This window comes from Notothenia rossii (genome assembly GCF_949606895.1).
Source record: "Notothenia rossii genome assembly, chromosome: 2".
Classification (NCBI taxonomy): Eukaryota; Metazoa; Chordata; class Actinopteri; order Perciformes; family Nototheniidae; genus Notothenia; species Notothenia rossii.
Window position 1 is genome coordinate 51428768 of NC_136904.1, and position 16066 is coordinate 51444833.

Here is a 16066-nt window from a genome sequence, read left to right on the forward strand (position 1 = left end):
ACTATATTTTGATGAAAATACTTTTCTACTTTTACTTGAGGAACATTTTGAATGTCGGACTTTTAATTTACACTCTGGTTCTTCTACTTAAGTACAAGATCTGAGTACTTCTACGACCTCTGCTTTTTACTTATATTGATTTTCTTATTTTAATTATTCAAGAAGACCTGTTCCTATAGTAACAAAATTGACATATTGTTCACATAACCTAAACAGCTGAATGAGAAATTACAGAACATTTTATTTGACGGATTTCATGATGGTGGATTAATGACTATTTGAAGTGGGGGCTGAAATCAGTGTTTTAAGTTGTTTAAATACAGCAGCCCATAGTACAGTTTACAACCTTCCCATTTTCTTGTTTGTTTTTGCTGTGTGCTTTGCAATATTATGTGTAATGCAGTGAGTAAATAGTCCCTGGTGCTTCTGATCTGTGATTTACCCCCACCTGCTGCTGAGAGTAGGAAACTTGATACACATATTACACTTTTTTCAAGAAGACACTGTGGTATTTTGCTTTTGTTTTGGATAAATACATGTGCAGACACAGCGTCATTCAGACAAACATCATTTATTTCTGTACAAAAGTCCTGAAAGAAATTCAAAAAAAATGGAGCTTCATTACTTTACAAGCCCAAGCAACATATACAACACATCCAGGTGAACAGTGAGAAGAAGCCAACTATACCAAGTGTCATATTCCTGTATGCAGTATGAGTGTCTGCTACAAACCTTTAAATGGGTCTATATGGTTTCTTACATACACTGTACATACAGGACAGTATGAAATCAAATGCAGGTATGTTCATCAAATACAAGCTGGCCCTTGTAGATTGGATACACTGTGTCTGTACAATAAATAAGTATAAAATATAACTCTTAGCAATCTGTGGATTTTTAAAAACACATTAAACATACAAAACACTAAATTACTGTGACGACATCCGAAAAAAGACCAGCTATTTCGGCATGGGGAGGGGATTTATTTTTACCACCAAACTGAAAGAAAGATCTCTTTGTAAGTTTGAAAAGAGAAAATTGCACATTTAAACATTCCTTGACTTAACATTTAATTGAATCTTTTATATTTCGATGGACTTCTTGCTGGTTCACTCCACAGATGGATGGATCACAAACACAGATATAGAAAAAACACTGGAGGAGAACATCACAATATCAAGTGCTCGGAATGAAATAGATAAACAACCATGGGTCTGGATGCAAAACACTTAACATTTCTCTTTTTGTTTCTTCTTCTTCTCTTTTCTCTCTTTTAACAGTTTTTTCAAACAAAGCAGGCATATAACCAAGCAAAGAAACACTCCACACCACAGAGTCCCTGCATGGGAAGATGCTCGCTGAAGTACAAACTCTAGACATGCGTTAGATTAGCTAGCTCACGCTTGTAGCATTGCTCCCTCTGCTCGTATACAGGCTTGCAGTCGCATTATCAAAACGCCAAGCAACTGACGGTCTATTGAAGAATCAGCCAGTCATTAAACAAGTATCAAACAACTAGGATGGAAACAGACTCTTGGAAATATTTGTTGTTAAATAATCAATATAAATGAATAAATGTGAATAATCTAATATTGTTGTTGTTATCTTCCTCTAATGAAACCTCAATTATACAATATTTTTTTACGAGACATAATACTCAGCTCTTTTACTTCGGTAAAAGTAGTCATACCACAGTTTTAGAAATACTCAAGTCAAAGTCCTGCATTTAAAGGCCTCACTTTGCGTTTGGGGTGTGATCTATAGGTTTGTGTGCATGTAAAGGTACTACAAAGGCTGAAATCCCTGTGTTCCTCCAAAGGGACTTTCTCTCCATCGAGAATCCCTCTTGGTTGTACGTTGCTCTATTATGGCAACAGCCTTCCCTATTCCATGTGCTTTGTCTGTTCATTGGTGCTCTTGAAAGAAGTCAATTTAGCGAGTTGAGGCTTTTGATCTGGAGGTATTTCACCCAGAACATGATGTAGGGTTTATACATCAGGCCTGCTAAATCTTCTTGATTACCATGAAAAGCTGAAGGATGTGGTCGAGGAAGGGGCATCTGGCCGATGTTGCTCCTTTTAAGGGTACAACACTCAATCTCTCGTTGAGCACTATACCCTACAACTGCCAATGTCTTCCCTTATTTGGAATGTAATAAACCCATCCAATCACTGTAATTTCTCTCAAGTTCTCTTTTTTTTCATTCTTCCCTCAATTAGTTCTATCTTCTCACAGCATCGTATAACTGTGCCATCGGTATGGAGTAAAAAGGTTTGATGTTCACACCGTGTAAATCTCCCTACCTACACGCTGACTTTGCCTGTGACTTTCCACAACCAACAATCACCTCCAATTCAACGATTGATTGACTTGGTGTTTGCAGAGGTGTGAGACTTTATCATTTTTCACTCTGTTCTGTTCCAGGCAATAAATGCCTTTCAGAAGAGAATGGCCGAAAGTGTGTGTTTATCAACACTTTGAAAACTATCACATCTCGCCCTTCTGCAAAGTCTTCGCCCTCCACTGATCTTCACCCTCCACTGAAAGACTTCCATTTTGCATTTAGACAGGTTCAAAACAACACATTGTAGGAACTAGATCATTTCATGCAAAGCTCGACCATATACATCACCAAACAGCTCTTTCTAACAGTGACTACCACACCACAGGGTATCAACATGTGGCTGTAGATGTCAGAATGCTGGGGTAAATCAATAGTGAAGCCTTTTAGAGGACTGTCTATGTTTCTATATCAAAGCTTTACAAGGTGCACCTTTATGTTGAACACATATTTACTTTCGCTCACAAGCTAAAATAAGGTCAACAAAATACTTCTATGAGATAAAGATAACAATAAAATGTTATGGAAAAACAATCAGGCTTATTAATCCATGGATGTATGAAGAGACCTGGAAACACCGTCGGATTCAAGACCCTGTTCATTCCTTTTAAAGTTGCTCAGTGGCGCATTAAGCACAAAATGGAGCAACTGGAGATTCAGAGAGTGACCGGCGACTTTGGCCGCTAGACTACTTGAGTTGTCTTTAAGGGTCCTCCGATTACCCGCTCTCGGCTCATTCAAATGAATAGAGGGAAAATATATGGCTTCAGATTGTTGCGCATGTTATAACTTCTAGACTCAATGATGTAAATAATGACTATAAAAGTCGTTGTACTGGGTAGTTCAAGTCAATTGGAACACTTTTTTTGGGGTCAACGACGTCACGGACTGAAACGACAGATGTAGTACCACCGTTTGGACACGACAAAAAATTCCCTTCTACTGCCAACGCACTTCCTTGGTCTGTTCTGTGCCACTGTTAGCTTAGCTGTTAGAATACAATATGGCCGCCAGAGAATCCCTCTACTGAATCTCTTACCCACTCTGACACACTTCATCGCTGTCCCTGGGACAGCTTAATCCCCTTTACATTACACAGAATCACATCATTCTTTCTCACCGCCAAACTTAAAATAAAAACACGCCACTGGTACTGGACAATGGCTTGGAGCAACTGACTATGCAGTGCTGGTAGTGTGTATGTGTACGTGGGCGCATTTTGGGGGGGATAGGAGGTGGTGGGGGTGGAATTGTGTTTAGTATATCCTGGGGGCTACTTAGTCTCTTGGTTGTCCTCCCCACTCTCATAGCTTCAACTTGTGGACCACAGGGATGGGCAGCACCTGATGGATCTTGGCTCGCTCGGAGTGTACTTCCATACGGATCCAGTCAGGGTGGAAGGAGCCCTTGAAGCCCACGAAAGCCATTTTATCTGCAGGAAAAACAAAAACAGCTTGTGAAATCCTCAGGGCGCAAGGTTGTTTTAGCGTTGATCTATGAATGTCCTTTTGCTTGATCAGATATGAGTAGTCCTTCCTTTTGGTTCCGCAGTTTTTTGATGGATGTGTACTTGTAATTCAACAAAGACAGTTTTGGCGGCCAGGTTGTCTCCTTTTACAACTGCTGACGATTAATAATATTCAAATAGTAATATTTGGACCTGGTTAAAATGCAACCAATAAAACAACAGGGCCATCAGCTGCATTTCTGTTGAAAATGCTATATGTTTTTATCAATGTATTTAACGTACATTGTAGCCACTGGGCAAATGTATCTCCGTAGACCTTGTTAAACTTATAGATACCTTTCAATTTGATACTTTTGTCTGCTCCAAGTCTTTCCAGGACTTTGGTCCAGGGTCCTCGGGTCAGCAGCCGGCCCTTGGACGTAATGAGGACGATGGAACTGAAGAAAGATTAAGAGAGACAGAGAGGGTTTTTTTGAAATCCCATTGAGTTGTAGTGGAGTAAAGTGCAGGTTACTCTTTTTGCACTTACAATTTGTAAGTTACAAACAATACTTGAGTAAAAGTACTGTCCACCACTGAAAATGCTGCTGCTGCTGTATTGTAGTTGAACAGAAACTGGTGTTTACCTGTCTCTCAGTCCGCTGACGTAGTTGTCTATCTGTGCAGGGATGCCCTGTAGGATGGAGTTCCTGAAGCTTTTGTTCTCCACCAACTTCCCATCATGCCCGTCAATTACTGTCAGCTGCACCCCGTCTTCTGGTTGGTACATCTTCTTGCCGTTCACCTGTCACAACAGAGCCACTCGATTACACTACAGGACAGAACTAAACATTGCATTAATGTTGAAGTGGCTATATGTCATGGGTGCACAAGGGAAATTGTGTCCCTCTATGACGCTCTCTAAATATTGTACATTGTCAGCATTTCTGTTCTGTAGCCCGTAACCATTGGTTGCAGTCTTCAACCAAAGTGCGTGTGTGTATGACAAAAAGATTATACCTCAGTAAAGGCAAAGTCCTCCTTGATGTGGAAGAACCGAGTGCTGTAGGACTCCAGGATGACTTCCAGGAAGTGTTCTGGTGATTGCTGAGAGTAAACAGGCAAATAAACAGAGTTGGAATTAATGCACAACATTTGGCATTTCACAGAAGCAATTTAAACACTCACTCGCCACACTTTCAATCACAGAGCTAAGAGAATGATTTTACATTTCCAAGGACTGCTGTAGGGAAATTAAGATTTGAGTAGCAACACAAATTAAAAAAGCAAGAAAGTGGCTGGATGTATAGTTGAAGAGGATGTAAATAAGGTTGCAAAAAATGGGCATTCATTACATTTTATTTCTACGGATGTACATGCCTACAAAGTTTTAAACAATTGTTTGTTTCTTTTTTTTGTTATTTGTTTCTTATTTTCAGAAAAAGATTGAGACAATACTACAATGCGAGTTGGTTAACCCTTAAATGGTTTCTGTATCCTGGGCCATACATTCATTTGACAGGCTGTGTCCATTTGTAATATGGTCGTAATAACAGTGTAATTACGGTGTAAGGTGGGTACAATAGGGTGTAATATTGATTTTGCATGCCTTTAAGGGTTGATGTTCTTCTGAAGGCATGAACAGTACCACCACTACAACTGCCTTTATTTACAGCAATGTGAAATATATTCTCACCAGCCTGGCATTAGGTATCTTTCTGGGCATGGGCACATCCACAACGGGCATCTCAGCGTGTCGGGGGTAGGCCTGGGCCATGCAGTTGCTGGGGGGGCTGCCTTTGGGGATGACGGCGGTGATCTTCACCCTCTCACAGCCCTTTGCAGAGCAGAAGGCAAACTGCTCCCTCTCGTTGTGAGCCTTCACCTTCAGGAAGAGCAGACTGCAACACACAGGAAAGCTTTGTTATAAACACATATCATCTTTTGAATAATCATAAAAACATATGTATCTCATAAATATAAATCTCCACACATCATTTTCAGCAAATATCTTATAGTTACATGAAAACTAATTCTTCATTAGAAGACAATTCCCTAATACATAACATTTTTTGTTTTTCATTAGAAATATCCCCCTTTATTATGGTTTATAATGGTTTATAATAGTGTTATCAGTAATGTTTTCTTGTGTGAGGCAAACTAATGTAGTGTTGTGTGTTAGTATTTGTGTTTCTGTGTGTGTTTATTTGTATTTGATACTAAGTGAGGTCCGATAACAGGGAGCACACCAACGGCATGGGCCACCAACAGTTTTCGGGCTTGTGTGTGTGTGTGTGTGTGTGTGTGTGTGTGTGTGTGTGCGCGTGTGTGTGTGTGTGTGTGTGTGTGTGTGTGTGTGTGTGTGTGTGTGTGTGTGTGTGTGTGTGTGTGTGTGTGTGTGTGTGTGTGTGTGTGTGTGTGTGTGTGTGTGTGTGTGTGTGTGTGTGTGTGTGTGTGTGTGTGTGTGTGTCTGACCCAGTGTCCTCCTCCCAGTAGTAGTATCCTCGGGCCAGCTGGGAGTGGTTGACCTTGTCCATCTGTGTGGTCCTCATGAAGACGCCGGTCTTGCGGGTCTGCTTGGCCAGGCGGTTGTGGATGTCGGCGATGACGGTGAAAGTGGTGCCTTGTGGGTAACAGAGGCCAACGTTGATCCAGTCATTCCTGAAACATCCCAAACAGAGCAATACAGTACGGATTTTATTTCACAGCAAATCTTCTTTTCACATCGAGCGAACAACACACACTGTTATTATTAGTTCTACCTTTATTTAATCAGGGGTACCTGAACAAATTACTTGATCAAAAACATATAAAGAAAATCATATTTTAATAAATATTTGTTTCAACAACTTAAAAGGAAAAAAAGATACTATGGCTTTAGCTTGTCTGCTAAATATATAGTTAACTGAATATATTTTTGTGATTTTCTTACCATTGGCTTAACAAAAAGTAGATTGATGATCAAAATAACTGCTCAAGTAAGTGATAATGAAATATAGGGCACAGCTGGGGTGAAATGGCATTAAAATATGTGGTGTGAAAATATGGAAGCGTAACTTATGTTCATGTGAATGGGTGGGAAATGGTTATAATGCTATTATTTTACTGGTCCGGCCCACTTGAGATGTATGTGGCCCCTCAACTAAAAGGAGTTTGAGACCGCTGCTTTATAGAAACAGCCACTTGTGCGGTTTTCCTCTGTGACCTGTAGATGGGGCCATTGGCCATTTCATCCATTGAAATAAACTGGCTCCACAATAAGGGGGTTGTTAAGATGACAACTGGCTTTCATGTAGTTAAAGTAGCTTCGAACTTCACTGGAAACACCCTCTGAAGGGAGGAGCGCACCGCGAGGCGCTCCACATTCTGTGGGGCTCTTGATAAATAGCAGAGTGACAGGAATGAGCTGAGAGCCCTAATCCGTTTACTGCCCTCACCAAGAAGTCTCTGAGGGACATCAGGAGCATTTGCAGAAAGCATTTAGTAGGAACCATTGTCCAAAACCGAATTAATGTTGGCAGTTGACTTCCCATGTAATCTTTCACAATAACATGTATGTCTCCCTCTGTCTGTAGTCTTTCTGGATAATAATCTGTTTGGACACACCATACAGTGGGGGACATTTACTCGAGTACTGTTCTTAGATACGATTTTTAGTTGTCCACGTTATGCTATTTAAGACTGATCTCATTCTATGATATTTGTTAGTTGCTATATTACGCATATTAATGACATCCTTATATTTGTAAAGAAGATGAATGGCAGATGTTGCTGTACTTTCATAACCGATCATTAAACAATGTATACAAAGATTTCTATGACCCCCCACTTGTAACCCTACTGGTTGATGGTACCTCGTCTTATTCTCTGCATCTTCTACCCTGTCTACCAAGATAAGTTGCATATAATAACAACTTAATAAACTTTGTTTTAATTGTATACTATTATGTTTTATGTCCTGATATTATATATATGTATTGGTTATTTTTGTTAACCCTCCCTGTGGACGTTTTTGAACATTTTTTACATTTCATTTGGCAATAACTTTGGTTGTGTTGGTGAAAATGGCCTGCTTATTTGTAACAAGGCTATTTCTCGATTTATTTTGGAATTCCAATCAAACATTTTCAAATGGGCCTTTAATTCACTGTGTAACAAATCGACTACGCTAATTGACCATTCGGGACAACAATGTCCACTGCAAAAGACTTTGATAAAAACATTATATTAAAATATTTTTTAAACCACTTTTTTGGGTTTAATCTTTAATGCAACTTCAGCCCTAATCACAAATACCAAATATTAAATTATTTTCAGAATTTTAATCCTTTAACTGCCAGTTTGAAAACATGAATTTGCTTTTTCTATGAAAAACGTGTACAAAAAGGCAGATACTTTCCATATAATAAATGTTGGGGGGTTGGCTTTTTTTATATAACAGTCTTGGAAGATTAGCTACAACATTGATTTTAGTGCATTATTACTTTTTGCTCAGAATCAGATTAAACAAAAAAACTCCCACATTAGACACTCGCGGACAAAACATTCCCATTCACTCCCATTATAACCACATCTTTTGATCTCTCAGCCATACCGGTATATAATCATGCATTTTGTAATGTCAGGGTTGTAGCGCCGAGAGACAGGGAGTCGAAGGTGGTGCAATGAAGGTGCAAAGTTGTCTTTATTCAAGAGCTCCAAAGGACATGTTGACGGGTCGCAGCCCGGGACGACAAGAGAGCTAAGAAAAGAAGGGCACGCAGTAAGTACACAGGAGGTACCGTAAGCAATAGTGTCCGTGCAGAACAATACCCCCAGCCTGTAGTTCCTAGATTGAATTATGTAAAACAGTGGTCACCACAGGGTTTTATTTTGGAGGAAAATAGTTCAATTTGTCATTTTTACTGTATATCACCAGATGTGACATTTTACCATTGAATTACATGCTTGTCATTTCTTGGTTTCTGGGCCTGTTGTATAATGGGGCCCTGCCAGCCATTGGAATACATGTATGCAACTATGATGTAGGTGTGTTGGTATGGATGTGGAAGAGTGGTATCAGCTGAGAAAATGTGTGTGTTTGTGTGTGTCTGTATGTCAGAGATGGAGTACTCGAGTCCTGGACTCGGACTCGAGTCGGACTCGAGTGCCGATTTGCGGGGGACTCGTGACTCGACTCGGACGCTGATTGACGCGACTCGGACTTGGCCTCGTGAATTCTCGCGCACGATGACTCGGACTCGGCTTCTGAATTATCGCGTACGCTGACTTGGACTCGTGAATCTTTCCCCCCACGATGACTCGGACTTGACTTGTACATTGACGTTCCGACTTGGACTCGGACTCGAGCTAATTTTCTCTGGAGTCTGATGTCCTCTATCCTGGCGTGTGCACCTGTGAGGCGAGTTTACGCACTGGGCCCCGCTATTCCAGTCTAAAGATGTCTAGAGACACACCCTTCTGCTTCCACATTGGAAAAGACTAGCGTTAAATGCTCGTTATGTGGAAACAATATTGAAGAGAAGGCTCCGTAACACATTACTCTAAGGATCGAGTTCAGACAGGCTGTCTTGAACACTCATCAGAGTAACGTGATCTAATCAATAAATAAAGATTCAGCCGATAACACGAAAGCACATGGCTACTTAACATGCAGAATGACGTCACCATAGGAAAATATTGGCATACAAATATAATCACTTCTCTAAAAGGTAACTCATTTTAAATATAGTTTATTTGTATAAAATAATTATAATATTAATATTAGTAATAAGCTTTATATTTGTATAGCAGCTATTACAAGAATTGTAGCCAAACTGGCTTCACAGCAGTTCAATAGACAGATTAATATAACATGACAGGATAAAAGCAATGTAGAGGAGCAGCTACATTTCAACACATATATCCACGAAGGTTAATACATGAAGACTTGTGACTCGGACTTGACTTGGACTCGAACATAGGTAATGATGACTCGGACTCGACTCGGACACTCCTTGGGTGACTTGGACTCGGACTCAACTACGACTCTCACTTGGTGACTCGGACTTGGCCTCGGACTTGAAGAGTGGTGACTCGAGAGTAACTTGGACTTGTGAATGGTTGACTTGACTAAAACATTGCTGTATGTACAGTGTGTGTGTACAGAGACAACAATATACAGTAGATTTGGTTTACTATGAGGGGCCGTGCAGGCTGTAATTCATACTGGTCCTCTCACGCACATACATTCTCCTTTTACATACATATATTTCCACTCTTACACACATACATTCTCCTTTTACATACATATATTTTCACTCTTACACACGTGCATTCTCCTTTTACATACATAAATGTTCACTCTCACACACGTATATATTTCAATGCACAAATTCATACATTTTGCTCTCATATTTATACATTTTTCACTCACACATATATACATTCAATAAGTAAGGGGGTTGTCGACCCTCCGCTTCGTGTCGGGCCGAACCACGCCCCTTAAGCCGTGGTATATGCTCATTATATCACAGCTGTCGTGAGCTATTGCTTAAATATACAGTTTAGTTTATGATTCAGCCTTGGTTAAGACTTTTATAGTGTATGGCTATGAAGCCCATAACGCTAAACGGGAGCAAATGTTAAAAGGGGACCCAATTATCCCAGTGGTGGCCGCCGGAGTCCGCCGGCCGGAGCTAACGGAGCCGCAGGGAGCTAGCTAGCCCCCTGCGGCTCCGTTAGCACCGTTAGCACCGGTGGCGGAGTCCGGCATTATAACTGGAGATCAAGGAATGCAGCGAAACGCGGACTTGGTTCGCCTGCAGCCCGCTTTAGTATTAGCTAAAGAAATGATGTTGAACAAGGCTTGAGCATGAACATGTGAGCATGTTAGCCTAGCTTGGAGCCCCGCCTTGTGCTTAAGCAGCAGGTCCCGCCTTGGCTCCGCCTCTTTGCCCTTATTTGAAGCAGGCGGGAGTTAGACTCTGACATCACTGTCGAGCCGTTAGTGGCCGACTCCGCCTATTAAGGGCTTCTCGGCAACTCTGCAGAATCCTCTGGGTGACGTAACGGACCCTACGTCCATTTATAAATACAGTCTATGAGTTCAACATGCAAATGTTCTAACGTGTTGTTTGTGACGTAAAGAGTGTAAGAGTCACGTTTCTGACTGTTGCCTGTCAGTTCTGTTGCCTGTGAGTTCCGTTGCTATGGTTCCGTTGTTATGTGTACTGAAACGAGAGCCGGTGTTGCAGTATAAGTTCAGTCAGGACAACTGGTGACATTCTATTATTTTCGTCATAGGAATCCGGGGCGTGTACATTGAGGACCCATTGTTGACTTACCAGGAAATAAACATGTCGATCGCCTCGTTTGTAGTTTACGTTCATCTTTTGCTATATCTGCCTTCCTAAGATCACTTTGATGCACATTCAATACTCGTATGTGAAGTTGTGGGTGAGAGGTCGATATCGTGACGCTTACATGGAGGTATCGAACATTATAAAGTAGGTGACTGTGTGGATTCCTGTTCAAAACATTGCACACTTGAATAAATCATTTAAATTGTATATTTGTGTCCGACTTTCATTTGTACATTGTTCTTAATGTGATGTATAGTAGCTTTGATAGCTGCCCATAACTTCAGACAGCCTAAAAGTAAAACACAAGTTGTTTCTTCACAGCCCGAACGCTCATCGAGATGAGTGGATCATCTATGACAACTTGTGATCAGCTCCGATTAAATTGTGTTATCAATTCTGTAGCTATTCTCCAGGGAGCACGTTTTTTTAATGAAATACCTGTATCCCTCTCATCACAACAAGACTATACACTGTGCAGGAAAAACAATTATATACATGAAAATAACCTTGATGCATGGGAATGAAACACACAAACTATCTTCCGTGGCAATATTGATATGTCACAGTAACGGTAAACTACAGAAAAGTAAGTCCAGCGGGGCACACGTTGAATACATATAATACAGTAGTTCTATTATGCCTTTAATTAAGCCTATATGTTTAACCCATAAGAACCCGGACCCATTTCTACTTTTGGGGAAATTAAGGGGAACGTCATTTAGACTAAATAGACCACCTAGAACACATTTCTGACAAGTAACCCGGCCTAGTGTGAAATATCTGAAATGTGACATACTGTATATGTCACATTGGGCTTTAATGGTAAAGTAACTCTTATTTATAACTTAATTAATGAGGATGATTTTTTGGTTTACATTTGTTTGAACATACTTTGAATTGAATAATAAAGAATATGTTAACTAAATATAATTGAATCAGCTAAATTAACTGTGCAGATCATAATCCTATTTCTAATTGTGCATAGGCTATATGTCACTCCGGGTTTACTGTGAATGTTTAGGGTTAATGTCCCGATGGGACATCAGTGTCACAGCAATATTTATGGCATTTGTTTCATATCAATTTCATCAATAAATGTTTCTACAACAGGTTATATGTAATCAGAATCAGAAAAGAGCAGAAGACAGCTTCATGTTTAACAAATGACATGTCATGTAAGCATTTTTATTCTTAAATGGCTTGAATGTTAACTTTAGCAACAAAAAACGTGCTCCCTGGAGAATAGCTACAGAATTGATATCACAATTTAATCGGAGCTGATCACAAGTTGTCATAGATGATCCAGTCATCTCGATGAGCGTTCGGGCTGTGAATAAACGACTTGTGTTTTACTCTTAGGCTGTCTGAAGTTATGGGCAGCTATCAAAGCTACTATACATCACATTAAGAACGATGTACAAATGAAAGTCGGACACAAATATACAATTTAAATGATTTATTCAAGTGTGCAATGTTTTGAACAGGCATCCACACAGTCACCTACCTTGTAATGTTCGATACCTCCCTGTAAGCGTCACGATATCGACCTCTCCCCCAGCACCTCACATACGAGTACTGAATGTACATCAAAGTGATCTTAGGAAGGCAGATATAGCAAAAGATGAACGTAAACGACAAACGAGGCAATCGACATGTTTATTTCCTGGTAAGTCAACAATGGGTCCTCAATGTACACGCCCCGGATTCCTATGACGAAAATAATAGAATGTCGCCAGTTGTCATGACTCAACTCATACTGCAACACCGGTATAATTCCACGCACGAAAAAACAAACAAAAAACGTTATTTTAGAGGTATGAAGGGTTAACATTACAAGTTTTTTTTTTTTTTTTTTTAAGTGAAACATCCGGGGCTTTTCAGAAAACATCCAGGGCTTGAGCCCAAGTAGCCACCCTCTAGCGCCGCCACTGCATTACAGCCTTGTTATTTTTATTAGCCTTAACATGAAGTAACCCAAAATGTTAAACAGTAAGAGTAGTAGTCATATTTTGTGAACCCTTTGAAGAGTACTGTCACCGGTGTGATCATTCTATAATACACCATTTAAGCCCGGGGGGAAATGCTAACGTTAGCAACGGCGATCGCTGATCTTTTCTACTTCATGCTATCTGCACAAATGGTTGACCTTAAACATTAAAAAGACCAGGCAGTTCAGAGAGAATCAAAGGAAGGCAGGCAGGCAGCTTTGCATGACATTCTTCTGGACGTGTTTCATTGTGATGTGTTAGAAATTAAAATCAATGTTTTAATGGGGAAATGTAGTTTAAACATGCCGTCAGTTTTAATGCTCTTTTATACTGAAAAACCAGAAATTCTTTCTTTTATTCTGAAAATCCTTCATCTACGGTTAGCATTTAGCATGTGGCTAATATACGATTTCCTGAAGAGGTGAATTTAGTAGCGAAATGATATGGAGTGGTGCAAACCGAAGCCTACTGATTTAACACTACAACTATAGATGTCGAGATACTACCATGCTGAATATTAAATGAAGGTACAGTTTATTTGAATACATTATTGTTTACAGACGAGAGTAGCATGTGACAACATCCGGAATGACCGGAAACCAAACGAGCCGAGAAGTATTGTTTAGAGTATTGATTACAGCGTTTAGAATGTGTTAAATGAAAAGTGATGAAAGAGAATATGAGGAGAAACGGCGTGTTAAGCATATATTGAATGTGAAAAGAACCTATCCTCTGTTTAAATGCAATAACGGACATTGGAGACGAGGCGAGCCGGCTGGCGGGGAGGAGCCAGCAGAGGATATATAACAGCACCGGAGGAGAGATCCATTCTCTTCTCTTCCCTAACGAGAGCCAGATCACAGCTGTTTGTCTGACTGAACAATATCATGCTTGTGACCAACCCGCGCCTTTTTTTAATTAAAGTACCCAATTGAACTTTCACAGAGACTCCATTTAGTCTCCTTTTAAAGCTTCTCTCCTGGTCGGGAGAATAACGAACACAGTTAACAATCTGGTGAATTCCCTGACGTGATCCCACTGACCGAGGAGAGAAAAGCAACCGGCTGTTTCCTGGAGACGCTTGCAGCCATTCGACACACAAGAGCTCAAATGAATCGGTAAGAAGATGCCTGTTATGACAAAGATTCTTCACTAGTTAAACTAGGCAAAGTTAGATTTGTGTGTTTGACGGCAGCCGGCTGATCCTGAAAATAGCTGTGCATTTTAATGTTAAAACAACCCAAATTGATCAAATAATCACTCTAAAACCACGAGGCGTTGTTTTGTCACAAGCAGGGTGAGTTCACACTTTCTTTTGTTCCATTAACCCTGCATGCTATTAACCACGTGTGGGTGTTGAATTTTAAATATATAGTGTGTGGACATTGTACTTCGGATAGGTGCCTTGCTGCTTTCACATAGGTGTCTCTTGTTACGTTAATAGTTATTTAGCCTATGACGTAAGGGTATATAGCCCATTTGACGATTTTTTGTTAAGATCTGGAGACATAGCGAATCGGTTAAGGGCCGAGTAAGTGTAAACCAGCGGGGCATAGTGAATCAACTCAGGGTTAAGACCGAAGTCAGTGCTTTAAAGAAAGTCCTTTTCAAGAAAGGCTTGGTTAAGGTCTAAGCCTTTATCAGTGGTTAAAACTGTTCTGTTTAAAAAAAGATATTGCGGGTGGGTTACGGTAATCGGAATTACAACAGCAGTGCAGTAATAAGACGACGGTCTATTATCAGTGGCTGATAGGTCTCCATATTAGTCCCGGTTTGGCGTGTCCAAATAGCAACAGTTAACCATAGTCGACTACAAAGTCAAATATTACGTGAACAGGTTTATAGCTAGTGCGTAAGGGTTCCTAACTTTAAGTGATGATATCAATAAGATAAAGCCCATTTTTTCATAGTAGCCCATTTTTTCATAGTAAACTAGATAGAAATGTTGTTATTTTAAACTAAGTGTTGTTTTGGCTTGTATTTCAGGGTTTATAATACCACACCAGTGGTTTACTTTGTTACGGTTCGTTTAAAGATCACCTCGCCATTGTTTAAACTCCCACCTGAGAGCCGCATGGACAAATCTCTTTGTCTACAGGTCAGAGTGCGAAATAATCGGGTGCCATCTTGTTTACACCCCACATGTGGAAAAACAAAGACAGGGCAATCGCCATTTCGTGAAATGCAAATTCAATTTGCTCCTTTTGCTTTGAATTTGCATTTACACAGAGCACCCACCAATTATAAGTAGCAGAGTAGAACATTTAGCAGACTATTTTTGTAATTATGAGAAGGATACAGATTACAAGTGATGTTGTTCCCCCACACAGAAAACTATTGTGTCCACACAACTAGTGAGGTCAAGATGTGACGGAGCGACAGAGACTGGCCCAACATTTTCCAGCCAGTACATAGATAGACCCCGTCAGAAGACCGGGGCTGTGTTTAAAGGGGAACTTCATTTATTCTTAGCCAGAAGTGCAGTTTTTAATCAAACAATTATGTGATTTATGGAGTCAGATTACATTTTTCTCATAAACACCATTTTATAATCGGTCTGAAGTGTCTGTTTTAAGGCATGAGCCGCAGATTAAATAACATAACACTGATGAAGAAGTTGTAGGGTTTTTACAACAGTTTCAAGAATCAGTCTTTATTTATTTATTCTTGAGTAACTTTACTGATTTATAGTGTAGTGCGTAAGGCAATATCTCATTTGAGTGAGGGGCACCAGCCCTTCATGCAGGTCACCCTCTGTGAGAATAGTTCATATTTTCCCTCCAGTTTGGAGAATGATTATTTTATCATATGTTAGTTCAGCAGTGTCAACCAATCCTCTAATCCTAGAGTTATTGAGACGCATTAGCGACACCAGGGGTATTGTTTTTCGCAGCAACGATGATGCATAATACCATGACAAAAGCCATTATTGAAACAAGTAAACTAT

General features: G+C 40.1%; 1 protein-coding gene across 5 annotated transcripts in view; it reads right to left on the reverse strand.

Moving 5' to 3' along the window:
* Positions 1-555: 555 nt before the first annotated feature.
* Positions 556-16066, reverse strand: part of cemip (cell migration inducing hyaluronidase 1) — a 335274-nt gene continuing 319763 nt past the window's right edge. For all 5 annotated transcript variants that reach the window (XM_079666028.1, XM_079666024.1, XM_079666027.1 and 2 more), the window contains 6 exons: positions 6264-6449; positions 5485-5689; positions 4809-4895; positions 4436-4593; positions 4146-4246; positions 556-3773 (listed from right to left, as the gene is read on the reverse strand). In XM_079666028.1, coding sequence (XP_079522154.1) covers positions 3646-3773; positions 4146-4246; positions 4436-4593; positions 4809-4895; positions 5485-5689; positions 6264-6449 — 865 coding nt within the window. In that variant the 3' untranslated portion in view covers positions 556-3645. The remainder of the gene's footprint in view (positions 3774-4145; positions 4247-4435; positions 4594-4808; positions 4896-5484; positions 5690-6263; positions 6450-16066) is intronic.